This window comes from Colias eurytheme, chromosome 28 (genome assembly GCF_061535395.1).
Source record: "Colias eurytheme isolate Ceu_HAF_F1 chromosome 28, ilColEury1 Martin Lab GWU primary, whole genome shotgun sequence".
NCBI classification, from domain to species: domain Eukaryota; kingdom Metazoa; phylum Arthropoda; class Insecta; order Lepidoptera; family Pieridae; genus Colias; species Colias eurytheme.
The window spans coordinates 5,834,170-5,861,939 of record NC_143007.1 but is presented as its reverse complement, the minus strand read 5'-3'; the positions used below and the strand labels follow the sequence as shown (position 1 = coordinate 5,861,939).

At 33.1% G+C, this 27,770-nt stretch overlaps 4 protein-coding genes across 4 annotated transcripts; 1 reads left to right on the top strand and 3 right to left on the bottom strand.

Moving 5' to 3' along the window:
- Window positions 1-2,389: 2,389 nt before the first annotated feature.
- On the bottom strand, window positions 2,390-3,977 carry LOC149896679 (uncharacterized). Its single transcript, XM_090117682.1, has 2 exons — window positions 3,730-3,977; window positions 2,390-2,574 (listed from the first exon to the last, which is right to left on the bottom strand). Exons 1-2 carry the CDS (start codon window positions 3,913-3,915, stop codon window positions 2,419-2,421), a joined length of 342 nt encoding a protein of 113 aa, XP_089973808.1. The 5' UTR covers window positions 3,916-3,977; the 3' UTR covers window positions 2,390-2,418.
- A 1,522-nt stretch (window positions 3,978-5,499) lies between these two features.
- On the bottom strand, window positions 5,500-8,003 carry LOC149896678 (uncharacterized). The gene is made up of 2 exons (XM_090117675.1): window positions 7,602-8,003; window positions 5,500-6,135 (listed from the first exon to the last, which is right to left on the bottom strand). Exons 1-2 carry the CDS (start codon window positions 7,938-7,940, stop codon window positions 5,761-5,763), a joined length of 714 nt encoding a protein of 237 aa, XP_089973801.1. The 5' UTR covers window positions 7,941-8,003; the 3' UTR covers window positions 5,500-5,760.
- A 3,706-nt stretch (window positions 8,004-11,709) lies between these two features.
- Window positions 11,710-27,045, bottom strand: LOC149896676 (uncharacterized). Its single transcript, XM_090117688.1, has 6 exons — window positions 26,903-27,045; window positions 19,576-19,894; window positions 19,104-19,201; window positions 18,313-18,453; window positions 12,483-12,650; window positions 11,710-11,939 (listed from the first exon to the last, which is right to left on the bottom strand). The coding sequence occupies exons 1-6, from the start codon at window positions 27,005-27,007 to the stop codon at window positions 11,727-11,729; spliced, it is 1,044 nt and encodes a 347-aa protein (XP_089973814.1). The 5' UTR covers window positions 27,008-27,045; the 3' UTR covers window positions 11,710-11,726.
- On the top strand, window positions 21,096-26,288 carry LOC149896677 (uncharacterized). The gene is made up of 3 exons (XM_090117410.1): window positions 21,096-22,007; window positions 22,227-23,049; window positions 23,260-26,288. The coding sequence occupies exons 1-3, from the start codon at window positions 21,096-21,098 to the stop codon at window positions 26,286-26,288; spliced, it is 4,764 nt and encodes a 1,587-aa protein (XP_089973536.1).
- Window positions 27,046-27,770: the final 725 nt, after the last annotated feature.

Below are 27,770 nucleotides of genomic sequence, written 5' to 3'. Positions count from 1 at the left end.
GTGCAGCAATAATTATTGCCTGTTATTTGAAAAAACGCGTGAAGAGGAAACGCTGGTTTAAACCGTGGCTACTAAAAAGGAACATCTATACACATTCGAACTTGTTAGATGAAATTTATAGTACGGAAGAGGAAGAGGATTACGCAATTTACTACAGGATGTTTTGATCATCTGTTAAAAATGGTTACACCTGTGTGTTGTCGTCCCATACCATCGCGCTCCGAACGCAGACTGACGTAATTTGACAGCATGTAATGCAGCGTGTAATGAATACACGATCAATCTGGATCTCGATCAAAGGATCGAGATCGTTGATTTCTAAAAATCTAGATATTTTCTGATCAGATTTTACGATCCGTCAATCAAATACATTACACAGTCAATCTGGATTGAGATCAATGATCATGATCAAGGATCACATTCTAGATTGAGCGTGTAACGGGTGCCATAAGTAACAATTGATACATTGAAAATTACGTTTACAAGTCTCAAATAGGCTATCAGGCTTATCAACAAGTTGTGAAATCGGCCAAGCAATATCATAAAGTATTATAATAAATTTCGCGCCAAATTTTGACGTTGGTTCAAAATGGCGTTGTATAATGTTAGTCGTTGCTTTTGCACGCCTCATAAGCGAAGCGTTGAGGTGGGTACTACTGTCACTTCGCGCAAATCATCTGATTTTTCAAACTTAAAATGTCTTTATGTATCATACATTGCACTTGTAAGATAATACATACACACACATATTAAGAAAAAACACTATTTTTAACATTCATGATATTTTTGATGTCATTTTTGTTATTTAAACTAGTTAAAAAACAGTTTAAAAAAGTTCTGTCTTGGACGTCCGTGTGTCTGTATGTGCGGATCCTTTTTCTTGTTAACACGATAGCGACCGAAATACTTTACTAATCGAGTCTTTTTTTTTCTCTTACGCTTGAGTATGCTCAGGAATAGAACCCTTTCATTTTTCAGGGTCTGATTCGATGTGGTTTAATTGTTATTAAATAAACAAAAATAATAATTAATAAATAATTATTAAAAAAAAATTATGAGGCGTGCACTTTTGGATTTTCCAAACTTTTTTATATCGATTGTAGTTTTGTACTTTGTAACTATAGTTTTTTTATAATATATTAGTGATTAATATGTTGTGTTTTATTTCCTCCATTTGTTGTGTGTAAAACTATTTATTCTTATCATAAACTCAAACTCAAACATTTATTTATTCTATGACATATTCTAGAAGCACTTTTGATTTTTGAATCGTCATTACATATTTTTAAAATTTACCACCGATCGGAAAGCAGTATCTATGGAGAAGAACAGGCAAGAGACTCCATAGTTGCTCTTTTAAATCATGTCATATTCATACATTAGGTACTGTTCTTACAGAGTTTCTTATCTATACCTACCTACTTAATATTAAAAAGCTACACATTTTGAAACTAACAGGAACTACTGGTACTTAATAGTATACCTACCTATTAGCTAAGAAACATTACCATACGATTTGCAAACATTTATGTATAAGATACTATAGCTTTCCGCCCGCGGCTACGCCCGCGTTTTCAAAGAAATACCCGCATAGTTCCCGTTCCCGTGGGATTTCCGGGATAAAACCTATCCTATGTGTTAATCCAAGTTACCCTCTATATGTGTGCTAAATTTCATTGTAATCGGTTCTGTAGTATTTGCGTGAAAGAGTAACAAACACACACATACACACACACATCCTCACAAACCTTCGCATGTATAATATGCATTGACAAAATATATTTCGTCCATGATATTAGTAAAGAAAATTATGTACCTAGCTGGGCCATGCGTTTTCACTGGCGGACATAAGAAAGTAAGTATTTCTACATAGTATAGCTTATATCTAATCTATGTCTTTAGAAAAAGATTTGAATGGATTTTAAACACGATTTATTCATTATATTATTATCCTGACGTTTCGCACACTTTGCAGCGAACTTGCCAACGTGGTCATGGGGATACTGAATAAATCGCGTTTAAAATCTGTTAAAATCTATAATTTCTAAATGTATAATATCTACTATCGTAAAATCAAATACAAGACTACTACTAAATACTAATCTATATTATCTTTTCTGGATACTTAAGCTACGTTAATGTCAAGTATCATCAAAATCAGTTCAGTAGTTTTTGCGTGAAAATTAGAACATACATTCTTATTTCTTACAAATTCGAGTTCATATTTCATAATATCTAGATCAAAATCCGTTCAGTAGTTTTTATATGAAAGAATAAATAATAAACTGTAGAAAAAATAAACTGTAGAAGAAAGAATAAACTGTACATCGATATTCTTACAATTTTCGTGTTCACAAATTAAGTAGGGTGACCAAATAAAACGCAAAGATAAAAACAACCGTATATTATCAATAAAACTTATATAAATGCTGGGCTAACATATATACCAATATCATAGCTCAACCCGCGGCCTCGCTCGCTTTTCAATCTCATATTTACGAATGGATATCCAACGCCCCCTGCCGTGATGTTTATTGAAGATTTGCTGTGGTACATGTCTAGAGCTTGAATGCCCTGAAAAAAATGAAAAAATAAATATTAATTATGATGTATCAAAGTTATAAAACGTTTATATTTACGACTACACTATTATAGAATATTTTAGAAGCGATTTTGAATCGATAACATACCTACAATAAACTACATAGTATAGGTTTTTGAAAACATGAGAGATATGACGAGAAAAAGTTTACCTAAATTTTGCTCTTTTCAGTATCTAAGTAGTATAATTGTATGATTTTTAACAATACATATCATTACTAATACTTGTAACATTTTGCCATCATTGTTAAGTACTTAAGTATGATGGCAACATGTTACTTGATGACTATAACTCCTGTTGGTCGTAGCGTGATGATATTATAGCCTATAGCCTTCCTCGATAAATGAGCTATCAAACACCGAAAGAATTTTTTAAATCGGACCAGTAGTTCCCGAGATTAGCGCGTTCAAACAAAAAAACAAACTCTTCAGCTTTATAATATTAGTATAGATTAATGCAAGAAAAATTAAATAAAACATCGCTGCATAGATGGAAGTTAAACTACAAAGCAAATATGATAGGCTAAATTGCCTGTTTACGCTATAAGAACATACCTACATGAACAAAAAATCTAGTAAAATAAATCGTTTATGGTACATATTGTAACTAATTAATAATTATTTATCTGACATCATTACTTGGGTATCCATACATCCATCTGAATGCGTTGGCATTAATTCTAAGTTATGTGGATATAAGAAATAAATTACCATGTACACAATAGCGTTATAATTGTGCATTTGAAAAATAAACTGCCATGTATTGCTCTCCTTTTTGGCACAGTTTCATAGAATATAAGTGAAAAGCTTTGCTTTATTATTTATTACAATTTAACTTCACGTTAAAAAAATGTGCATACATAACTGTTTATTACATAACATAACATCGTTATTCGTTTGTGTTCAAAACGGGAATACCCTTACACAGTTATTTTTAGCGTACATTAAAATCTAATTATGTACCTATATTGCAATTAGCACACGGGACTTCAATCTTCTAATTTCTTGTTAGTATTAGTAGGTACCAATAACATACTATGTATTTCCAATATTGTGAACAAACAAAACATGACATCATTAGTATTAAGTTATTTATATAAAGATTACGCTATAAAAAGATAAACTTACCCGTATAGGTCTATTCGTCGGCGAGGAATAGAAGAAATATTTGACTCTTTTCATAAATGGTATTGCATTGTATTCCACTTTCTCTTGATGTTCCAAAACTACACGATCAGCTATATTGCCTATCACTAAATGTGTTGCATGTACACATAATACAGTTGCAAGAAATAATAATAATATAGTTTTCATTTTACACGTTCTATTTGTTTGAGATTTTGATTTAAAATGATTTAAAGGTCGTGTTATCGATAGGTCAAGTAGTGAACCATCGTTTTATGAGTTTCGCGTACTAATAGTGTATTGGTTTTCCTTGAAGTCGGTGTGACTTCATCAGTTTTAGATATTCATTATTCATCGTCTTGGTTTGTACTTGTGAAGTGTAGCATTTGTTGATACTTTTAAATTTAAATGGATCAAGACTGTGTATATTTATATAGGGCGGAAAAATGAATCGGCAAGGTTTTCAAAAAAGGATATCGTCTAAGTTGAGGTATTCAATTTTGCATCATAATTTAATCAAAATTGGTACAAGTCGGTCCGGTAGTATTTTTGAGTTCAAATCTTTATAGTAATATTATAAATGCGAAAGTTTGTGAAGATGTGTGTGTGTGTGTGTTTGTTACTTTTTCACGCAAATACTACTGAAAAGATTACAATGTTTAGCACACATATAGAGGGTAACTTGGATTAACACATAGGATAGGTTTCATCCCGGAAATCCCACGGGAACGGGAACTATGCGGGTTTTTCTTTCAAAACGCGGGCGAAGCCGCGGGCGGAAAGCTAGTCTTATATAAATGTGGCAAACCTAGTCTTCATTGGTAAAATAGCGTCTTATGTAGGTAAGATAAAGGTAAGTAAATAAAATATGATCTATGAATCTAGGTTATGAAGACAAAGGTTTTATCACAAGAACAGCTGTTGTGTTTGTAATGTTTTTAATAATTGAGTTTTAAAATACCTTACAGTATTGTCACCCTACTGCTCCAATTAAAATAATACTACAATGCTACAAGCGCAAAATAATATCAGGTTTCTTAGAATTATTACAACTTCAATCGAAGTGATAATAGTACTTATGGGTATTGTGATCATAAGTAATAATGTACATACATTTTTATATTATCTATACTAATATTATAAAGCTGAAGAGTTTGTTTGTTTTAACGCGCTAATCTCAGGAACTACTGGTCCGATTTGAAAAATTCTTTCGGTGTTAGAAAGCCCATTTATCGAGGAAGGCTGTCATCACGCTAAGATCAACAGGAGCGGAGCAATGCGGGTGAAACCGCGCGGCACAGCTAGTTGATGATAAAGGGTAAAAATTGAAAGAAAATCAATTAAGTATCTATAGATAAAATTCTAACTTCACGCATACGCGTACGACTTTTAAGTAAATAAGTACATAAATAAAACAATTGCTTTACAATCAATTTTACCCTTATCATTAAAAAAATACAACAAAGTATGCTGATGTTTACAACACGTAGCGCATGCACAATGCAACTTTATTGAAATGTACATTCTTAAAAATTGCAAATTAAACAATAAAACGGCAGTTAAATGTTCGAACAAACGATAATAAACGTTCATAAACTAATAATGGATACAACAAAAACGCTACATAAGTAGATGATGTTTGGTGAGCCAAATGTATTATTATAAATAAAATATAATAATATTATTAAAATATATAATACTTTGTATCAGAGACGGTGGTATAGTATAGTGGCACAGACTAATAATAATATACTACGTATACAACGATAGTGGTGAATAGAGGAATCGAAATTAATAATGACTATAAACTCAAACTCAAACTCAAACATTTATTTATTCAATTAGACTTCTTATAGAAGCACTTTTGAAACGTCATTACATATTTTAAAATTTACCACCGATTCGGAAAGCAGTATATAGCCTCCTTCTATGAGTTCTAATAGATGGCGCTTTATTCCATTTCAATATTAAACGATTCATGAAATATAATGCTAACACTATAAAACACTAAAAGTAAAATTTTTTTAATCTATTTTACGGTATCTCAGTCACATTCCGCATCTCAGTAACATTCTGCGTTGCAGCTGCACCAGTCATCTGTTGCATTTCCAGATCAAAAAGTATATTATTTATGCGCTGTTGAGCTAATAGCCGATTTAATGGATTAAGATTTCGAATTTTATAAGCTATTAATTGTCCATAAACAGTAAACTCATCTTTTTCACTTAATTCTTCGGTAGCTTTTTTCATAAATTTGTAAGCTTCTTCCTCTTTATCGTCAATCTTTGTTTTTTTAACATTTCTCTTCTTTCTTATTGATGGTAAGGTAAAATCATGCTCATCTTCAGATATACACGTAGACTGCGAAGTCGCAGAGCTTTCTCTATTGAATACTTCAGCTTGCGTGTCCTGAAATGTAATGTAAATATTTTTTTTCAGTTACCAACATACGAGCAGCGATGGAAATCTATTGCGAATGAATTTGACAAGCGATGGAACTTTCCACATTGTATTGGCGCCATGGATGGAAAACATGTGGTCATCCAAAGACCAGAAAATACTGTGGTCGAATTTCATAACTACAAAAGAACACATAGCATGGTGTTGTTCGCAATCGTAGATGCAAACTATTGTTTTACATATGCGTTGGTTGTCAGGGCCGTATATCGGACGGTGGTATTTGTAAATCCACTGCGTTTTATAAGAAAATTGAAAAAAATGAATTAAATTTACCCCACACTGAACCACTACGTGGTAGAACGATGTCAGTTCATGTCTTAGTGGCTTACGATGCATTTGCTCTATCTACCTATACTATGAAACCGTATTCAACAGATTTAAATGTGTTATGTGGGGTCTCCAAAAAGAGTGTATAATTATCTATACTAATATTATAAAGAGGAAAGGTTTGTATGTATGTATGTATGGTTTTCACGCATAAACTACTGGACCGATTTTGATGAAATTTGGCACAGATAATCTTTAGACCCTGAGAAAGAACATAGGCTACTTTTTATTGCGAAATATGTACCACGGGCGAAGCCGGGGCGGACCGCTAGTAGGTTATCAAGGGCAAGACGTATGGTTGAAAATGCATTTGGGCTGCTTGCATCTGTATTTAGAATATGTATTTCGTAAACCAATTGAATTAAAAGTCGACAGTACCACAGTATTATAATAATATTTCCTACAGTGGAAACGCCTTTGATGTCGCGCGATGCCGCCGCCAGCGTAGGTTGCCTCACGAAAATACGCTAGGGTTGCAAGTTGCAACCAAAGAATATACTACTATCTAATGGTTGCAACAAATGGGAAATAAAACAATTGTGATTATTAATATTATAATGAAATCATTTATTCATATGTAGTTACATTCAAAATAATTGCGAGTATTAAATCTGATTTAATTATTTGTTCATAAATATATAATTACATATATTGCACTGCTAAATATTTACGTGACACTTTATTTTTGGATGTTCTTAATTGTCTATTATACCATTTAACTAAGTAATGCATTCGCATTGGGATGTAGGTACAATCTGATACTTAAGACAAGAATGAGAACAACTCAAACTCAAACTCAAACATTTATTTATTCAATTAGACTTCTTCTAGAAGCACATGCGCTACACAGACCAAAAAGTTTGAGACGATTTAATAAAAGTTTCACTTTAAAAAGAATTATCGAAATCGGTTCAGCCGTTCTCGAGTTATGCGCTTACCAACACATTTTGCGATTCATTTTTATAGGTATATAAGATTTCATGTCAGATATTGGAGCAATACCGTTTTAAAGCAAATAGGTACTTATAACATTTATTTTGTGGAAGAATGTAATTAATTAATTTCAACAAATATGCGTTTAAAAATACCTTTTCTTCCTCAGTACTAGTTTCTCTAGTTTCCCTTGGCGTCACAGAGTCAACAGTGAACAACAGATGTTTATAGGCAAACCAGGGTGAAACGTATATCTCATCGGATCCAGAGCCACTCTTTTTCTTCATAACTTTCTGATGCTCTTTGGAAAAATATGAGCGTAGACTTTTTATCTTTTTTTTAACACCATCGATGTCCATGTTATATTTAGTAGCCAAAACTTGTAAACCATCGTTCCTCTTTACTTTATTTGTATAAAGTTTGTTATTTGGATCCCAGAGCTGTGGAAAGTTTCGGTAATCTTCAATAAAATTCAATGTAATTTCGTCCGCCATCTTGTTGTTGAACGCGTTGTGGCACAGAAATCCACAAGACGCGGGAAACGTGTTTCGCAGCGCGCGCTGTGCTTTCAACAGTCAACTGTCAATAACGCATGCGTCGCGCGCGCTGTTGACTGCGCTGTGACGCATGCCCTTGAGGAACGAAAAAAGGCACAGTGTGGACGATGTTTCATTACGTATACAAAACAGGATTAATGCCATCCGACTACCAATAGATGCCGTTAAGTGTATCATTTTAACCAGCAAAAAATAAATTTAGATTTAATTGCAATTTCATTGCTTCTTTTAATTTTTTACAACTTTTGTAAATGGAACCTACCTATTTAATTTCATTTTCGCTCGATTTTAACTAATTTTACAGAAAAGTTTATATTCAAAACAACGCCATCTCATGAAACTACTTTAAACAAGTTATTCACCTCCGATTTGGCGATGCTAAACGAATAATAGATGGCACTACAGACGTTTTTACGTTACTTTTCACGTTTTTAACACAGACTAATAATAATATCACAGACCACAGACTAATAATTGTATACGTAGTATATTATTATTACTGTGCTAATATTGATTTAGCTGCAAACTTACAAACTACTAGCGCCATCTACTTAAATATCAGATGTATTATATTTTATTACTGCGACATCTAGCGATGACTAGGAATAACTAATTGCACACGAATTACTGCCAGATTCTAATAGATGGCGCTGTTATCAATTTCATAATTACTGAATTTACGGAATAAAATGTAAACATTACAATATGGATGGCAAAAATCACTGGTATTAAATAAAAAATGCACTATTCATTTTTTTATGTTAATTATAATTTACATTTATGGGCATTTTCACAAAAATGTATACCCCCTGATTTTCAACTGTCCCTCGAATTCATTAAATTCTATATAATGAAGTAGTTGCCAGAATTATTTATATATGTTATCAAAGTGATTATACGTATACAATATTTTGTTTTTTTAACAAAAACTATGACAAAATCTAAAATAAAGTTAAGTTAATTATAAATAACAATTGAAAAATGGGTAATTTTACGCTGTCCCCTGCTTACTCTTACGCGTTTATTAAATTATTTCTTAACTTTTTTGTAAGAAAGGTACCATCTTTTAAGGTTTTATTTGGTCCAGGATAATCAGTTACTGTGATAATAGTTAAAATATAATAACCTTATATAACAAAATAAAAGATAAAAAAATAAAAAAGAAAATCAAAAAAATTGTCCTTCCCGGAACATTCAGTTGTGTCACCGATTTTCTAAAAAGAAAATTACTGTGGTTCAAATAGTTTTGCATTACTGTCAACACCATAGCTACTGCTATGCAACTTATCAGGTTAGAAGCCGTCAGGGTCAAAAAACTGCTTAGAAGGAGTGCACGCGTGTTTGCAAGCCGCAGGGACCAAATTCTTCATTCAGGTATGTGACCATATTTTGGCTTATTTCTATCTATTTATCTTGTAGTATTTAGTTAATTTTGTTTTAAATGTTTTTATATGTAAGTTGATCAAAAGTTTTGATGAATATAAGTGTTGTGGTTATATTTTAAACCGTTTTTATTACTAGAGGATTATCAAATGTGACTTCCGCTGTGTGACTATTTGAGCGGTCACATATACGCTGAACGAAAAGTCACAACATGCCTGAACACATAAAGCAATGTTTACATGGCGATTTTCTTGAGCTATAAAAATATTTTTCCAAGACATTTTTGACTGAGTAGGAAACTACGGCAAAAAGTAGATTTCAAAAATAAAAATTATTTCCCCATACAAATCGCAACAGCTGATTGATCATTTTGCATGAGGAAGTAAAATTTTTTTTTGAGGAAAAAAAAAGAAGCATTATGCAGAAAAAGAAACAAAATAAGCCAGCAGAACTAAGAATCTAGACAATGTGCCTTGTATAACTATGAAAGATAATAATGGAACAAAAATTAATTTTTTTCACGATATTTTTCATTGGTTTTTTTTTTATTTACAGATTAACCTTCGTGTTTGCAGCGTCCACTGAAACAAGATTTTTTTATCCAATATGGTGATTGAGATTATTTAAGGTTAATAATAAACGAATCACGAAGACTGATTATCGACTGATTAATTTGATTAGTGCCAATATAAAACATAAAAGAGACTTCTTATTCTTGAATCTTGATAGTAATTTACCCTTTAGATAAATAATAATAATGTGAAGGCTTAAGCCCGAACTGATTGTGATAATTTAGTTTGAAGTTAAGTTAAGTTTATAATTATATTTATTATGTGTGCCTGCGTACTTTTTTTTCGCCATGTAAACGCACCCTTTCCCTTTTTAGGTATTCGGTTGTGTGACTGTCCCTATATTACGGAGCTGAATTTTTTAAATATTTCAGTAGATTTTACATTTAATGCCCTTCAAATCAGTCTCTTTAATGGAGAATAATACATAAGTGTAATATTTGTTGCCTTTTCTCTAAAAAAGTATCTAACATTTTAAATGTAAAGATAATAATGACAGTTGAAGTACCAGAGTCACAATACTGAATATACTATTGTTTTTTTTAATTAGCTTAGATCCAAAAGTTGGGAATAGTGAGTGTTTAAAATATACAAAATAACGATTTTAAGTTAATAAATAAACAATATCTAAAAATTCTTATATTTTGCACTGTTTTTCCAGCTACTGAATATAGTCACACAACTGATATAAAATTGCGAGACTTTCCATTGTGTCCTATTATTTTTACAGTTTTCTCATTTTAAACCCATCATATTATATGTTTTCTTGAAGTATATTGAATTTCCGTTTTAAAGAGACCAAAAAAAGTTTAAAATATAATACTATCAAAAAAAATATATTTTTCAAGGAGGGGGTACATTTTTGTGAAAATGCCCTTATATCCTATATTATTTATTTTATATCAGCGACATCTAGTGGTGACTAGAAGTACAAAAATAAAATAACTAGAGCCGTTTTTATAGATGGCGTTGTAATTAATTACATGAATACCAGAATGTGATGGCTCACCAAAAGTGGTCCTCGCAAAAAAATTTTTTTTAGTTTTAAATTGTTATTATGCCAAATTGTTAGTTCACAGTTTGTTCTTAATGTTTGCTATAAATAATTGTTTGTTCGTTAATTGTTTATTAACAACAAATAAAATAAAAATGTACTGTTTGGTAGCCATTTCAAAATTATTAATATTTTTTCCATTATTAGTTTATAAAAATTTACTATCGTTTGTTCTTCAATAAATAACGTTTGTTTATTTAATTGCCGTTTTATTGTTTAATTTGCAATTTTTTATTATGTGAATGTAGGTACTTATGTTTCAAAAAAGTTGCATTGCGCATGCGCTACGTATAAAATCATAACATACCTAGATTCAACGAAATGGATGAAACAGAACCCCTAATTTTCCTTTCCGCTAACAGAGCGTTTTCTTCAAAATTGTCTATGAGCGCTGTTTATTATTAACTATTCTGTGGCTTTTTCTTCAAATTGTGAATAGTATCTGTGGTTTTACTTCATTAATTAAATACGACTCAGTATGTAGCAGATGTTTGCTATTTTTAACACGCTTTTATTAGCTTGTATATTTGTACATACTTTGTATGTACTTAGCTGATTCTTGACTGTATTTTGAACGGACAGATTAAATTCAAACTATGTACACTTATCAAGGATCGGTGACAATGCAAAACTTTTCTTAGTCTTATTATATGTGTTTTTCCCTATAAACAACCCTTCCACAGATAAGAAATAAAACAAATTGAAAATACAAAATCTTTATTGCAAATCGGAATTCAAAAATTCATTATATTCCCGCTCTAATACTTTTAAAGCGCCCTCTGTCGTCAACAGCGCGTTTTGTTTCTTCAAATTGTCTATGAGCGCTGTTTGTTTATCTATGCGTGATGTTAGAGATTTAACTTTAGCTTCAAGCCGACAGATGGCGTTTTGGTGTGACGTGGATAGATTGCGGGTTGCGTCGCGGAATTCCTGTAAAAAAACATTTTTGCATTACACACGCATTACATATAAAAAAATCGTAGGAAAGTTTATCAATATTTATATAAAAAAAAATTATATTATAAAAAAAGTAGGTAAGTCTGCTCCATAGATACTGCTTTCCGAATCGGTGGTAAATATAAAAAAAAATATATAATGACGACTCAAAAGTGCTTCTAGAAGAAGTCTAATTATTGAATAAATAAATGTTTGAGTTTGTACATTGAATATTTAAAAAATAATCCTTGGGATGTGATCTACAATCAATATCAAAGCCAAAAATATAGTTTTTGGAATCTGTCTGTTTATCCGTATGTATGTCCGGGCTAAATTCAAAAAGTACTGCATGGATTGTCTTCAAATTTTGCATGAATATTACTAACAGGTCGGGTCAACGTGAAGGCTTTATATCATCACGCTAAGACCAATAGGAGTGGATCAATGCGGGTAAAACCGCAGGGCAAAGATAGCATTCAATTAGTTTACCTAATTTAGTTAAAAATTACGTTAAATACAAAGAAAATATATGTTTACCTTTTCAGACAATTTCACAGATTCCAACTGATGTTTGAGCGACGCTATAGCCTCTTCCTGCGACGCGCCTCGCGCTTCCAAAGTTGCATTTTTCGATCTTAGATTTTTCGCTTCCACTGTCAGTTTGTCCGTCACGCTCCTCTGATCTTTGTAGAGACGGTCTTTTTCCTGAAATGTAATATAAAATATAAAAATTTAAAATTTTCGTGAAAAACTATGTATCCTACTAATATTGTGAGGATGGATGGATGGATGTTTGTTACCTCATTACTCATTCACGCAAATGCTACTGTACCGATTACAATGAAATTTGTAGATGTAGGTATGTAGGTAGCTGAAGACCAGTATTATTATTTTTTATGTATGCATAATAAACGTATTTTCATTTCAAATGTTTAGACTACAGGCCCGTGTTGAAAAAATTATGGGTCATTTGACCCACCAGGTGACCTATCTAGAACGATATAAGAGCATAAAATAATAAGATTCAGCACTATGACGTCACTTGTAAGCTGTCCACCTGAGTGCAGATGAGAATTCGAAGGTTCAGGTAGAGATTTTCTCCCCTTGTCTCCATGATTTTTGTACGGCGTTGCGGAATAATTGATTAAAAGTAGTATAGAAATAGTATGACACAGATGCCGTACAAAATCAAATGACCAAATTTACCCCGGCAACTGTCGAAAAATAAAAATAAATTCCGACATTGTGGACCACCATTTTTGTACGGCATCTGTGTCATACTATTTCTATACTGCTTTTAAGCCATTATTCCGCAACGCCGTACAAAAATCATGGAGACAAGGGGAGAAAATCTCTACCTGAACTTTCGAATTCTCATCTGCACTCAGGTGGACAGCTTACGAGTGACGTCATAGTGCTGAATCTTATTATTTTATGCTCTTATATCATTCTAGATAGGTCAGGTGGTGGGTCAAATGACCCATAATTTTTTCAACATGGGCCTGTAGTCTAGTTGTGTTTCTCCGTATATGTATCTGTCAGTTATGTATGGGCGATAGGTAATGTGAAGTGCTGACGGTGTGCTATCGCTCGTGGGAACATTTAGTGCTATCTTATCTTATTATCTATCAATTTTATATTATAACTAGATTTCCGCCCGCGGCTTCGCCCGCGTTTGCAAAGGAAAACCCGCATAGTTCCCGTTCCCGTGGGATTTCCGGGATAAAAACTATCATATGTGTTAATCCAAGTTACCCTCTATATGTGTGCTAAATTTCATTGTAATCGGTTCAGTAGTTTTTACGTGAAAGAGTAACAAACATCCATACATCCATACATCCATACATCCTTACAAACCTGTGCCTCCAGTGAATAAGGGAATAACTCAAAAACAGCACTTTTCAGGAGAGACAAAAAACTATATATCAATACTAAATCTTTATTAATTCAAAATTTTAAGCTTGTATGTGTAAGATATGATGTTAGACTATATTTTTACATATGAACACAGATTGTAACAACCCCATAAATATACTTTTTTCGTGTTTTTTTGTAGTTGTGGCCTTATGAACGAGTACTTCATGGAATAACTCAATGTATTCACATAATTTTTTTTTTACTCTTTGCAATATAACGACTTATATGCCCTTATGCACTATGTTCATAATCGCACAACACGACTTATATTATTGCCAGTTTTGGTTTTATAGAAAGAAAGAAAGAAAGAAGAAAGAAAATACATTTATTTATTTATATAGAAATGATGTGACTTATTATGCTTGAAATTTGTGTACTTTATGATTCAATTGAGGCATTTTAGTGGAAAAACTATGCACGTAGCTTGAAAAACGAATGCAATCAACGGGTTTTTTTATCGTTATTAGATAATAAAAACAAAGCAACATTTAGGTATTTATGCATTTAACCCTAGAAGTCCAATCTACGTAAATTTGACGTATGAACTCTTCTATATTTACCATCGAATCGCTGCAAAATCCAGAACCAACTTATTAGCCGTCGAGACCTAGCAGTGCATAGTTGGCTCATCCAGGTAAATTCCGCCATTTGGTTGTAAAGAGGATGTTGTGCGTCATTTTGACGTATAATTGGGCTTTTCGTAACTTTTAAGGTTGTTTCAAATTTTTATTTTGTGATTTATTTGAATAATTTTTTTCCAAGTCACGTTTCACATGATATCTATAGTATTATACTATAGATTGAGTATAAAATGGGATCCAGACAACTTTTATACTAGGACGAAAAACCTTCAATTTTAGTAAATGACGATTATGCTCCTCCGCTGGATTTGGACTTCAAGCAAGGGGATTGGGTGGCTGAAGATGTTGTCCGGAGTAAAACCGAATATGTCATGGGGTTTTGTTACCCATGTATAATGAAAGTCGTAGATTGTAAAATAAACGTTTAATCGATCTTTCAATAATACAGTACTATGTTGTTAATGCTATACAATGTTTCACCAGTCACCACAATGAGTCTAGTCTGTACAGGTTAGCAGGAGACAATCATTGAGTATTGGTATTAAATACGTATCAACTGCGTATTGCGTTTTGCGTATTAACTATTGTCCTAGTGAAAATTAATCGTCGAATCAATTTAAAATTCGATCAAGTGCGTTCCGTTTCGTAAAATATATATAATAAGAGTAGCAACGCCACAATGTCATGGTGGTATACATTGAGGATACAAGCACTATAAAGAGATAAGAGAAGCCCGAAAACCATATTCCTGTATGTTCAGTTAATACAGGAAAAGTTATAGGTGGTCAGTGGCGATTTTTTACGGCATGATATAGAATTTTAACAATGTCTATATCATATAATATCAAAATAATGTAGATAAATAAATAAAATACAATGAGCCGCAAAGATTTTATGAAAAAATTAAGCACAGATTTGAAGGTGCTTTGGATGCAAATACGACTTGTGGCACGCACTTTGAAGAGACTCTACGTGACAATAGCCCAATTTTTTCAAAATATGTGGTACCAGAGTATCCATAAAATGTTTAGGACCAAAGAAGTATCGATATTGCGGATTTTTTTCCTATAAAAAAGGCAAAGTACCAAAGCACAGTGGCTAAAACGCTATATGCGGAGAAAACAATATTCATAATTATTGTCAAGACTGGTTATGAATACTTTTTTTATGCGACTATTATAGACTATAATATTATTGTCTTGATTATTGTAGTTAGATAATTAAAAAAAAAAAGATTAAAAACGAGTTATTTTTTATAAACTTACCCAATTATATATAATTGAAACTTATATTTTCTTCTTATAAGAAGAAATTAGAAAATATAAGTTTAACATTTTTGTTGGCTTTTTTTAGATGACTCAATTATCGTTCTGTATGTATATAAACAAAGAGTTTAATATCATTAAATGCACTTAATGTGTTAACTGTATTTTTAATATCTATTGCAAAAAATAGTTAATTCCCATAGAAATATATTAGTATCCCAAGTTAACTGATAAATACCTTTTTTAAAAAATATAAAGATTTGTTGTTGGATATTTATTGAAAAAAACGATTTAAAAATAATAAGGAATAGGTATAGTGTGTTGTTTCCGTGCAGTATTCAATTAATAGACCAATAGCAACACGGCATTAATGCCAAACTGTCTCATGTCGTCACTTGAACCAATGACACTAAAAGAGTTGTTCCTTTATGCTCATGTTAGAAAAATGACACAAATGCGTTTATACTAAAATAGTGTTTAGGACTGATGGAACAAAATGAATTAAGTCTTTATTCAAAAAGTATAACTACACATACGTCTTTGTGTTCGTGGGTACTTTTGACTCGAGACGAATAGTTCCTTTGCGATTGCCTAAAATGATGGATAAGGTAACTTATACCGTTAATCACACCCTACTTATACCGTTTGGGTCATTCGAAAAAATGGGTTAGGACGCAGCTAGAGATATGACCTTTTGATATGTTGTGTATTTTGACGAGCTGAATCCAATGGTGCAATAAAAACCAAAGGGAATAACTCGTCTTACTCCCTTATTCACTGGAGGCACAGATTAACTTTCGCCTTTATATTAGAATATTAGATAGATTAGATATTAGATATTAGATATTAGATTAGATAAAACCATATTGTGAAGCTCCGTGCTCATAATAACATGTATATTGTTATTTTACTTTTTAATTAAAATCATTGAACATATATATTTTAACTGTATTATTTTAAAACTTTTTCAATAAAGATTTTTTTCATTTCATTTCTATTCTATTCTATTTGATATATGATTTTTTTTATTAATTCACTGGAAGGTGAATTTGACTTGACTGTAAACTTATTGTGAAGATTGTGAATAAACCATGCTTACAACTTATCAAGTGGTAAGCATGGTTTATAAATTGTAAATTAATAATATTTATTAATTTAATATTTATAATTGTATCTCTGTATGAAAATCTCTGTGTGAAAATCTCTGTGTGAATATCTCTGTGAAAATCTCTGTGTGAAAATCTCTGTGAAAATCTCTGTGTGAAAATCTCTGTGTGAAAATCTCTGTGAAAATCTCTGTGTGAAAATCTGTGTGAAAATCTCTGTGAAAATCTCTGTGTGAAAATCTGTGTGAAAATCTGTGTTCCAATCTCGGTGTGAAAATCTCTGTGTGAAAATCTGTGTGAAAATCTGTGTGAAAATCTCCGTGTGAAAATCTCCGTGTGAAAATCTCTGTGTGAAAATATCTGTGTGAAAATCTCTGTGTGGAAATCTCTGTGTGAAAATCTCTGTGTGAAAATCTCTGTGTGAAAATCTCTGTGTGAAAATCTCTGTGTGAAAATCTCTGTGTGAAAATCTCTGTGTGAAAATCTCTGTGTGAAAATCTCTTTGTGAAAATCTCCGTGTGAAAATCTCCGTGTGACAATCTCCGTGTGAAAATCTCCGTGTGAAAATCTCTGTGTGAAAATCTCTGTGTGAAAATCTCTGTGTGAAAATCTCTGTGTGAAAATCTCTGTGTGAAAATCTCTGTGTGAAAATCTCTGTGTGAAAATCTCTGTGTGAAAATCTCTGTGTGAAAATCTCTGTGTGAAAATCTCCGTGTGAAAATCTCTGTGTGATTTTCAATAAGTGACATTTGGCTTACAGTTGTGCGTAGCAGAGAGTTCTATTACGTGATGGTCATATGCTTATTTATAATGCCAAACTCAAGTAGGTATATGAATTCATTCAGAAGTATCGTGAAAGGCCATAAGCACAGATTTACATCTGTGCTTATGAAATATCATGTAGCTGTAGGAACGCTTGCAATGATTTTTTTAAAGTATAGATACGTCACCCGGGCACGTTTTTTTTATGTGATTTTATTTTTTTACGGGCCCTTGAAGTGGTGAACATACTGGGTAATTTTTATCTTTCTTGGCATTTAATTCTTTTTTTTATTCCATTCGAAGATCTAACGATAGTAAATGTTACCATACTGAATTGGCCTATCTTTCAGCTTAGCACACACAAAAAAATCAAGCATTTAGCGCAACAATTGACGTCACCATGAGTGAAAATATCATCGTACTCGGCGATAGGTGAAAAATTGAAAAAAGTCATAACTCCGAAAATACGAAAAATCGCATAACATACATGGGGGTGATTCGGATAGCCCTCTAGGTCCTCTACCTCCCAGCTTCCGTTCATCACTACTTTTTGGGACACCCTGTATATTCTCCTAATTATAAATATACATAAAAATTCGGTTTTCAGCAAAAAACCGATGAACGCACTGATCCTGCGGTGGGATCTTAGACTAATATAAGTATATAACCATGACGAGACAAGTAACACAATTTTTAAACGTTGTCATACATTAGTAAAAAAAACCAAACTACCCACACTCAACTTATTATTGACAGCCGCACACTTGGCCCTGACATCGGCCACTTCTGACCGCAGATTGTTCGCTCTGTTCACAAGCGACAATCTCTCGCTTTCCATACCGGCTAATCGGCCCATGTGGGCTTCGCATTGTTTAGCCTGAAAGTATAAAAAAATAGTAATGTACGACAGAATTCAACATCTATATATATAAAACTCAAAGGTGTCTGATATAGTGATCTATCAACGCACAGCCCAAACCTCTGGACGTATCGGGCTGAAGTTTGGCATGCAGGTAGATGTTAGGACGTAGGCATCCGCTAAGAAAGGATTTCCCGAAATTCTTGCGGGAACGGGGAAAAACGGGGATGCCCGTACAAAGTCGTTGGCGGAAGCTAGTTTAAATTAAAACTAAGAAACCTAGTGCAGTTTCTAACTATAGGTACATTCACATAGGAATAATATAATTAAGCAAATAAATAAATACAATTTAGTATTTTAAGATGAAAACCAATATTTATTTAAAACGAGCCCCACCCAGTGCAGCTGCTAATAATCTATAGGTACTAATATTATAAAGCTGAACAGTGTTTGTTTGTTTGAACGCGCTAATCTCGGGAACTACTGGTCCGATTTGAAAAATTCTATCGGTGTTAGATAGCCCATTTATCGAGGAAGGCTATAGGCTATATTTCATATCGATAAGACCAACAGGAGAGGTCAGTCAATTGGTGAACTGGTCAGTCAATCAAATTTTATTTTCATGATGCAAACAACTTAATGGATGGATACAATTCTTCAATTCTTACCATTTTATCTATAGTAGCTTGTAATTTATCTATTTGTTCTTGCATAAGTTTCACTTTGGCTGATAGAAATTTGCATACACTCTCCACTGTGACTCGATCTGAAAGTGATAAAGAAAATATTCTCTTATACTAATATTATAAAGCTGATGAGTTTGTTAGTTTGAACGTGCTAATGTCAGGAACTACTGGTCCAATTTGAAAGATTATTTTCACTTATTACTATAAAAATTATTACTAACAGGAGCGGAGCAATGCGGGTAAAACCGCGAGGCACAGCAAGTATTTTATACATAAACAAATGGACAGAAAAATTTCATTTTCAGTTTTCTATCCCATATTAGATTTTCTTGAATATCTATACATACACATAATTTCTAAACAATTATTTAAATAAGTATAGATGCAACTTTAACATCATTAAAATCTAAATTAAAAACATATAAGTACATACTTTTTATACAAAGTAACAAACCTTTAACAAACGACTGCGGCAGCACATTCTCCTTAACATTTACAGAAACAAACGCATATAAAAACTCCTTACGATCACTTTCTTTACTTCTCAAGTGACACCACTCACACACATTCGATATAATACACTTTTTAATTTCATTATCTGTGCCCGTTAAATAATCTGTATTAGAATTTTTGGCGCTTTTTTCTTTTTTTTTAGTCTGTACTTTGGTGGGTGTTCTTTCCGGGGTAGGGGGTGTGTCACAATGTTTTCTTGTATGCCTGTTTGGTGTTTTTATTAATCTGTTTGAGAACTCAGAGAATATGTCTTGCTTTTGCTGAAAAATCAATAGAAAAGGATAGAATTATATTTTTTTAAATAGAGAATACATTGATATGTATCATAATGTTAAGTAATTGAAATGACATTTTTTTAACCTTTCTATTATAATACATAATTCAGGGCCTCCTCTCAGCATTTCTTGCTAACAAGTAGATCTTTAATCACATATTATTAACTATTTAAGACATTTTTGTGAAAATAAGAAAGAAATGATTTGAATTTAAGGATGTTTAAAAACATTTACAAGTACATATAAACTAACATAGTCAATTTAGTCATCCATTCAACATTAAATTATGAGGATAATAAATAAATAAATGATGTCTCCCATATTGGCCATATTGCATAAATCTAATCTATAAGGAATGATTACATCTGTTTACGACGTATGTTTTTCGACCTACCGTCACTTTATGTTATATTTTTATTGTTCACACGAATTGCAATTTGCATTGTCATTACTCATTATCATTTGTGTCATCTTAACGTTTTGTTGGTTGGAATTAAATTGAAAGCGATACATAAAAAGGGAGTTTTTGTTCATGGTCCTAACGATTGCCGGATATAATATATAACGATACTGGAGAATACTGGCTTTGGAGTTACGACAATATCGATGAAATTATTATTGGTGGATTACGACTAATAGTACGTACATACAACTATAACGGTCAGCGTTACATCGAGTTGGGTGTTCTATCATCGCGTCTTCACATCTGCATCTGGAGGTTATTTTGTGTATAAGTGCTGTGAGTGAGTAAATAAGTGGACAAACCGTGAGTACATTCGAGATATCATAATACATAATTGGACTTTAATATATTGGGACTTTAAGTTTAAATCGTACATAAAACTTGCTAATTGCTAATTGCTATTACAAAATAAATTGATTTGTACTTTAAAGATTGACGTGTTAAATAGGTCAAGGTTACGTGTTTCGCTGAAACTTAAAACGTAATAACCTGAGTACTTATTATAATCTGTGAATGCGTATCAGTTTATGAATATTGTATTTTTAAATCTTTGTCGGATTTCCTATAGTTAATAATTAATATCAAGTTAATGTATAAATTAATTTATAGGATTACGTATTTCAAATATTTAACCTATAAATTTTTATAAAGTTTTTTTTATTCTATTCATTTTGTTTAATGTGTTTGTGTATTCATTTTGTTTGTTAGTTTTGTATTTGAAAGATGGAATCTTATATTAAAGTGCAAAACAATATATATGATCGAATTACAAAAGCTAGATCTAATTTTAAGAAATCGCCTAAAGAACGTTTAGCGAATGATGCGTATTTATCGACAAGATTAGATGCGCTTGAAGAACTTTGGTCTCAGTTTTTGCAAACTCACACGCAAATTATTCAAGTTTCGGAAAGTGATAAATTGAATGCTACTACTTATGTCAAGGCTGATACATATGGCAATTGCGAAGAACAATACATCGATTATAAGTATGAGTTGCGGGAAGCTCGAGCTAATTTAGTTAAATCAACCACTGTACATCATGCGCCAGATGGCAGCACCACAGCTACAGATTCGAAACAACAAGGTTTTAAATTACCAAAGATTGCTATTCCACATTTCTCCGGGAAATATGCAGAATGGACGAGCTTTCGAGACCTGTTTTTGTCACTGGTACATAGTAACCCTACATTGGATGATGTTCAACGCTTACATTATTTAAAATGTCAACTCACTGGAGAAGCGGAACAGTTCTTGCGACACATACCAATAACTGCAGAAAATTATAATTTATGTTGGAAACAGCTTGAAGATCGGTACAGCAACAAAAAGTATCTTGCCAATTGTATCTTAAAGAAATTTATAAATCAAAAAACTTTAACAACTGAATCAGCTACAGCGTTACGCGAAATATTAGATACTACTAATGAATGTATGTTTGCACTTAAAAATTTGTCAATAGATGTAAGTACTTGGGACACTATTGTTATTTATATTGTAAGTTTAAAATTAGATTCCGAGTCCCGTAAGCAGTGGGAACTGCAAAGTAGTAAAAATTGTAATTTATTACCAACATATAAAGAATTTATAGAATTTTTAGAAATCCGCTCACGTTCATTAGAATTTATTGATCCTAAGGTAGCTAAACAAAATAGTCAACAATATAGAACTAATGTTACTCCGAAAGCGTTTCATATTTTAAATTTAAAATGTATTTATTGTTCTAATGATCATCATTTAAGAAATTGTAAAAGTTTTTCAAGAGAAATGACTGATACTCGACGGAATTTTGTCCAATCACATAATCTTTGTTTTAATTGTCTTGGTGCAGGTCACAATGTATATTCGTGTCGCCAGTCTTCCAGGTGTCGTATTTGCAAGAAGAAACATCATTCTTTACTACATCCCAAAAATGTATCGCTTCCGTCAGAGCCTCAAATGAGTGAGGCAGAACCAGATGCTAAAGAAGCAACAGCATCTACATCAACACAGGTAAAAAATATTAATAATATCAGAGCCTGCTTTTCACGTTTCAGTGGACAAGTTTTACTTGCCACCGCATTAGTTAATGCCAGGTCACACACAGGCTCATTGATCACGTTAAGATGTCTCATTGATCAAGGATCACAGGCTTCATTTTTGACTGAAGCCGCAGTTCAACTTCTTGGGCTAAGAAAGATTCCACACAAAAGCTCCATTATTGGTTTGGGTAGTGACCACTCAAGTTCTGTTGCCTCTAAAGCGAGGGTAGAAATTGAGATTCAATCACGCCATTGCAACTTTAAAATTTGCGTCCAAGCTTTTGTGCTCAATAAGCTCACCTCAGTACTTCCGGAAAGGAATGCTGTTGTTAATCTTAGTCCTGAAGTTTCTAAATTAGTTTTAGCAGATCCTTTCTTTGCAACACCAAATAAAATTGACATGCTCCTTGGAGCAGATGTTTATGGTCAGATTTTGCTTGAAGGTCTGATCAAGGATTCACCCAGTGCATTAATAGCGCAAAATACACAGCTGGGTTGGATTCTATCGGGTCCAATTCAATCCAGATCGAGCTCCAGCACTATTTGGTGCAATCATATTCATCAAAATGATGAATACGAACTTATGAAGAAGTTTTGGGAGCTTGAATCGGATCAATTCGCCTCTGATAAATTACTTCTTACAGAGGAGGAAATTAAATGTGAGAGTATATACACATCAACTACTAGGAGAGATAGTTCAGGACGCTATATAGTTAATTTACCATTTCGAACCGATGATCCAAATTGCAAATATGGTAATTCAAAGGCTATTGCAATAAAACAATTTAATCGGCTTGAGAATAATTTATTAAAAAATCCCAAACTTAAGGCTGAGTATGCTGCTGTCATAAAAGAATATAAAAATTTAGGTCACGTGGAAACTGTGCCATCTCATGAAGAAGATTCCGCTGATGCTGTATACTTACCTCACCATGCAGTGATCCGAGAGGATAAGGATACTACCAAGGTCCGAGTTGTCTTTAACGCTTCTTGTCCAGGAACCAATGGCATCACATTGAATGACGAACTCATGGTAGGCCCATCGCTACAACCTGACTTACGTCACATTATAATGCGTTGGCGTCAATATCCAATTTGTCTTGTCGCTGACATTATAAAAATGTATAGACAGGTAAAAATATCTGAATTACATACAGATTTTCAACGTTTTGTGTGGCGCGAAGATCCAGATCAAAGACTGCAGCATCTGCGCCTTTTACGAGTTACCTTTGGAACGGCTTCAGCACCTTATCTCGCTGTGAAATCATTACAGCAAGTTGCACACGACGATGGAGTAAAGTATCCGCTGGCTGCTGAAAGGGTACTTCATGATTTTTACATGGATGATTTTATGTCAGGCTGCTTTTCTGTGGAAGAAGGTAAGCAAATTTATAAGGAAATAACACAACTTCTTCAAGGAGGTGGATTTGTTTTGCAAAAATGGAGCAGTAATAGCGAAGAAATACTTAAAGAGATTAATGAAGATGTTGAAGATCAATCAGAAAACCTGAAACTAAAAATAGATGAAATCATGAAAATTTTAGGACTTACCTGGAACAGAAGAAGTGATGAATTTGAATACGTAGTACACCTTCCACCACTCTCTCCTCCTGTAACAAAAAGAAAGGTTATTTCAGAAATTTCTCGATTATTTGATCCTGTTGGTTGGCTTGCGCCAGTAATAATTTCAGCCAAAGTTTTTATACAGAAATTATGGCTCTCGGGAATTGAGTGGGATGATGAACTTCCTCCACAATTACTGAAGGACTGGCTCAAGTATAGAAGTGAATTAGATACACTTACCAAATTTAGTATCCCACGCTGGATTAACATCAATAATGATGATACAGTTCGCGAATTGCATGGCTTCTGCGATGCTTCAAATGTTGCATTTGCGGCAGTTGTGTACTTGCGAGTGGTTAACTCCAATGGGGAAATTAATGTTGCATTAATCGCTTCCAAAACAAAGGTAGCGCCCATTAAACAAGTTTCGATTCCGAGATTGGAGCTTTGTGGAGCTGTACTACTCACAAGACTGCTACTAGAAGTGTCTCAAGCCATGAGTATGGAGAAATCTTCAATTCATGCGTGGACCGACTCACAAATTGTGCTCGCTTGGCTTCAAGGACAACCTAGTCGTTGGAAAACCTTTGTCGCCAACCGTGTGTCGGAGATTATTACTTCGTTGGAACCGCAGCAATGGCAACACGTATCTACAAAAGATAATCCTGCAGATTGTGCATCGCGTGGCGGAACGCAATGGGATGTTCAACTCTGGAAGGAAGGGCCGAAGTGGCTGCAAGAAAAGGATATAAATTTTACAAGAGGTCAAATAGAAGAAACACATCTAGAAGAAAGAAAAATGAAAATTTGTTTAATAAATACTCACGATGATGAAGCAGATCCCGAAGAAGAAATATACTCACGGTTTTCATCTTTGAGAAGACTGCTCCGGGTTACTGCACTCTGTAAAAGACTAATTAATAGAATGAGAAAAAAGGAAGTAGAAGATCAGAAGGATTGGATAACAAGTTTTGAAATAAGAGAAAGTTTAAAAGTATGTATTAAAAGATGCCAAGAAAAATATTTCGGTGAAGAGCTTGCAGATTTAAGAAGTAAAAAAGAAATAAATAAAAAAGGTAAACTTACCTCACTTAATCCAATAATTGACGAAGACGGTATTCTACGAGTAGGTGGCAGACTGCAGCAGGCAATCCTTAGTGATGAGAGAAAACATCCTATCATTCTTCCTCGCAAATCACAGTTTACAACTTTGATTATTGCGGATGCTCATGAGAGAACATTTCACGGTGGTCCCCAATTGATGCAAAATTATTTGCAATCAAAATACTGGATTCTAGGTGCGAAGGATTTAATACGACTATGTGTTCGTAAATGCGTTCGTTGTGTACGATATGCCGCTCGCACAAGACACCAGTTGATGGGACAACTACCGGTTGAAAGATCTACTGCTTGTCGACCTTTCTTAAAGAGTGGAGTAGACTATGCAGGGCCTATTAATATAAGAACCTCTAAAGGCAGAGGTAATCGGTCATTCAAGGGATATATTTGCTTATTCATTTGCATGGCCACACGCGCTATCCATCTCGAAGCAGTAAGTGACCTTACAGCTCAGGGATTTCTAGCAGCGTTTAAGCGTTTTATAGCACGCCGTGGTCATTGCGCTGAAGTATGGAGCGATAATGGGACAAATTTTGTGGGTGCAGCACGAGAACTCAAATCTTTATATGCTCATGAGAGGTCCAGTATAGTGAAGGAAATTGCAGATCAACTGGCTACAAATGGGACTGAATGGCATTTTATCCCTCCCCATTCCCCAAATTTTGGAGGACTATGGGAGGCAGGGGTAAAATCGACGAAACATCATTTAAGACGCATTGTTGGGAATTTAACTTTAACATTCGAAGAAATGACAACATTACTTTGTCAAATAGAATCTTGTCTGAATTCTCGGCCTATTTCTAAAATTACTGAGAATCCAGACAATCCAATCCCACTGACACCAGGACACTTTTTGGTGGGAGAACCTTTGGTTTTACCCCCTGATGTCAATTACGAAACATCCAATATCACAAATCTCAGACGGTGGCAAATGACTCAAAAAATGACACAAGATTTTTGGCGTCGTTGGTCAAATGAATATTTGACTCAGTTTTACCATCGTTATAAATGGAACAATATTGTTCCTGAACCTACAATTGGAGATTTAGTGTTAGTAGTGGAGGATGATCTTCCACCTGGAAGATGGTTATATGGTATTATAGTTGAAAAACATCCCGGATTGGACGGAATTACGCGAGTTGTCAGTCTTAAATGTAAAAACAATGTAATTAAACGTCCTGTTTCTAAATTGTGTTTTTTGCCAATTACCAACTAATGTTGATTTTTTTTGTTGGCTCTCGAGCCTCATATTATGTTCGTATTAGCACGTATTAGTAAGAAAGCATGCAATGTGGTAATATTTTATTTTGTATTTTTTCTGTACTTGATGTTAAATTCGCGTAAAGACTTTCGTTAGTATTCATGTTTTGATCGGTTAATTGTATTAAGGAAAATTTTGAAAATTTGTCCTTGGTGGGCTGTATGTTTACGACGTATGTTTTTCGACCTACCGTCACTTTATGTTATATTTTTATTGTTCACACGAATTGCAATTTGCATTGTCATTACTCATTATCATTTGTGTCATCTTAACGTTTTGTTGGTTGGAATTAAATTGAAAGCGATACATAAAAAGGGAGTTTTTGTTCAACATCCATATTATTTTCCTTGTAAAAATTTCTTTTGTGTATTATTTTCTTGTGTTGTAAATTTAAAAGTACCTTCTTATTGACTTTATTTTATATAGTTTATCGATTGACCTAATTAATATTTGTAATATTATCACTACTTTCCAAGAATAAACAATTTAAAGAAGATGAATACACGACATTGTCAAAATATGATTTCACGATTAAGTGAAACTAAACCGTCGTTTAAATTTTTACTTACCATAACTTGTTCTATTTCCTTCATCAACGTCTCGGTTTTTTTCTCCAGTTGCTTATTGAGTTTCTTAAATTCATTTTCTCGAGCTAATAAATCTATAGATTCCATTTATAATATCGTTAAACGATTTTTTAATAGCAACAGCTTTTCACTTATTAATTATAACGCAACTAAATTAAATAGAAATTAGGTAGCCCAATCCAACAAGAATACACGACTTTTTAAAATCTGCCGGATAATAATCAAACAATAAACAAAGCAGTTGCTATGGTAACGTTCAATTTTAAGTCAAAACAATCACCGTGCTCATTTATCAAATTCATTACTTTAATTTGTATTCAGATTATCAATTTAGTATTCCACATATTTTTTATTTATAAATGCATGGAAAAAACTTTTTATCAATTGTAGTTCTAAAATAAAAATCACTTAGAGCATTTACAACTTGTTGTTTTAGTTTACCTAGCGCCATCTAGTAGTAACAGTATGAAACTTAGAAGTAGACTAGCAAGCGTCAAAAACAGCTGTGCAGGGACCAATCAAAACAGATTTCCTAATTGTCAATAAACATTGCTCATTCGATGACAGGTCGCATTGTTTTCCATATGATTCTAAACAGAAAATTCGCGAACTATAAACATTCGTTATTGTTGCATAATGTTAATGCATGTTTAAAAACTTATCAATATGAAGTTTATATTGCGAAATAAACACGCTATGTTGCTTTAATTCCAATTTTAAAATCGTAAGTGACAGGGACGGGATATGTGCGAGCGAGACGAACGTAAAGTTTATTTCATTTCTAGAGATTTTCAATCGATTTACCAATGAGAACGGACTTGGCCCAGCTGACATTTTTTTAGTTCATTAT

Bases quoted from the DNA above. Each gene is read 5' to 3' on its own strand.
- LOC149896676 (XM_090117688.1), bottom strand. From the start codon at position 27,007: ATGGAATCTATAGATTTATTAGCTCGAGAAAATGAATTTAAGAAACTC. The intron at 19,202-19,575 runs GTTTGTTACTTT...TATCACTTTCAG, and splicing joins GCCGCAGTCGTTTGTTAAAG to ATCGAGTCACAGTGGAGAGT. The intron at 12,651-18,312 runs GTGGGTAGTTTG...ATTACATTTCAG, and splicing joins CTGTCAATAATAAGTTGAGT to GAAAAAGACCGTCTCTACAA.
- LOC149896678 (XM_090117675.1), bottom strand. From the start codon at position 7,940: ATGGCGGACGAAATTACATTGAATTTTATTGAAGATTACCGAAACTTT. The intron at 6,136-7,601 runs GTATTTTTAAAC...ATTACATTTCAG, and splicing joins CTAGTACTGAGGAAGAAAAG to GACACGCAAGCTGAAGTATT.
- LOC149896677 (XM_090117410.1), top strand. From the start codon at position 21,096: ATGGAATCTTATATTAAAGTGCAAAACAATATATATGATCGAATTACA. The intron at 22,008-22,226 runs GTAGCTAAACAA...TCGTGTCGCCAG, and splicing joins TAGAATTTATTGATCCTAAG to TCTTCCAGGTGTCGTATTTG. The intron at 23,050-23,259 runs GTGAGAGTATAT...ATAAAAATTTAG, and splicing joins TACAGAGGAGGAAATTAAAT to GTCACGTGGAAACTGTGCCA.
- LOC149896679 (XM_090117682.1), bottom strand. From the start codon at position 3,915: ATGAAAACTATATTATTATTATTTCTTGCAACTGTATTATGTGTACAT. The intron at 2,575-3,729 runs GTAAGTTTATCT...CATTTTTTTCAG, and splicing joins CGACGAATAGACCTATACGG to GGCATTCAAGCTCTAGACAT.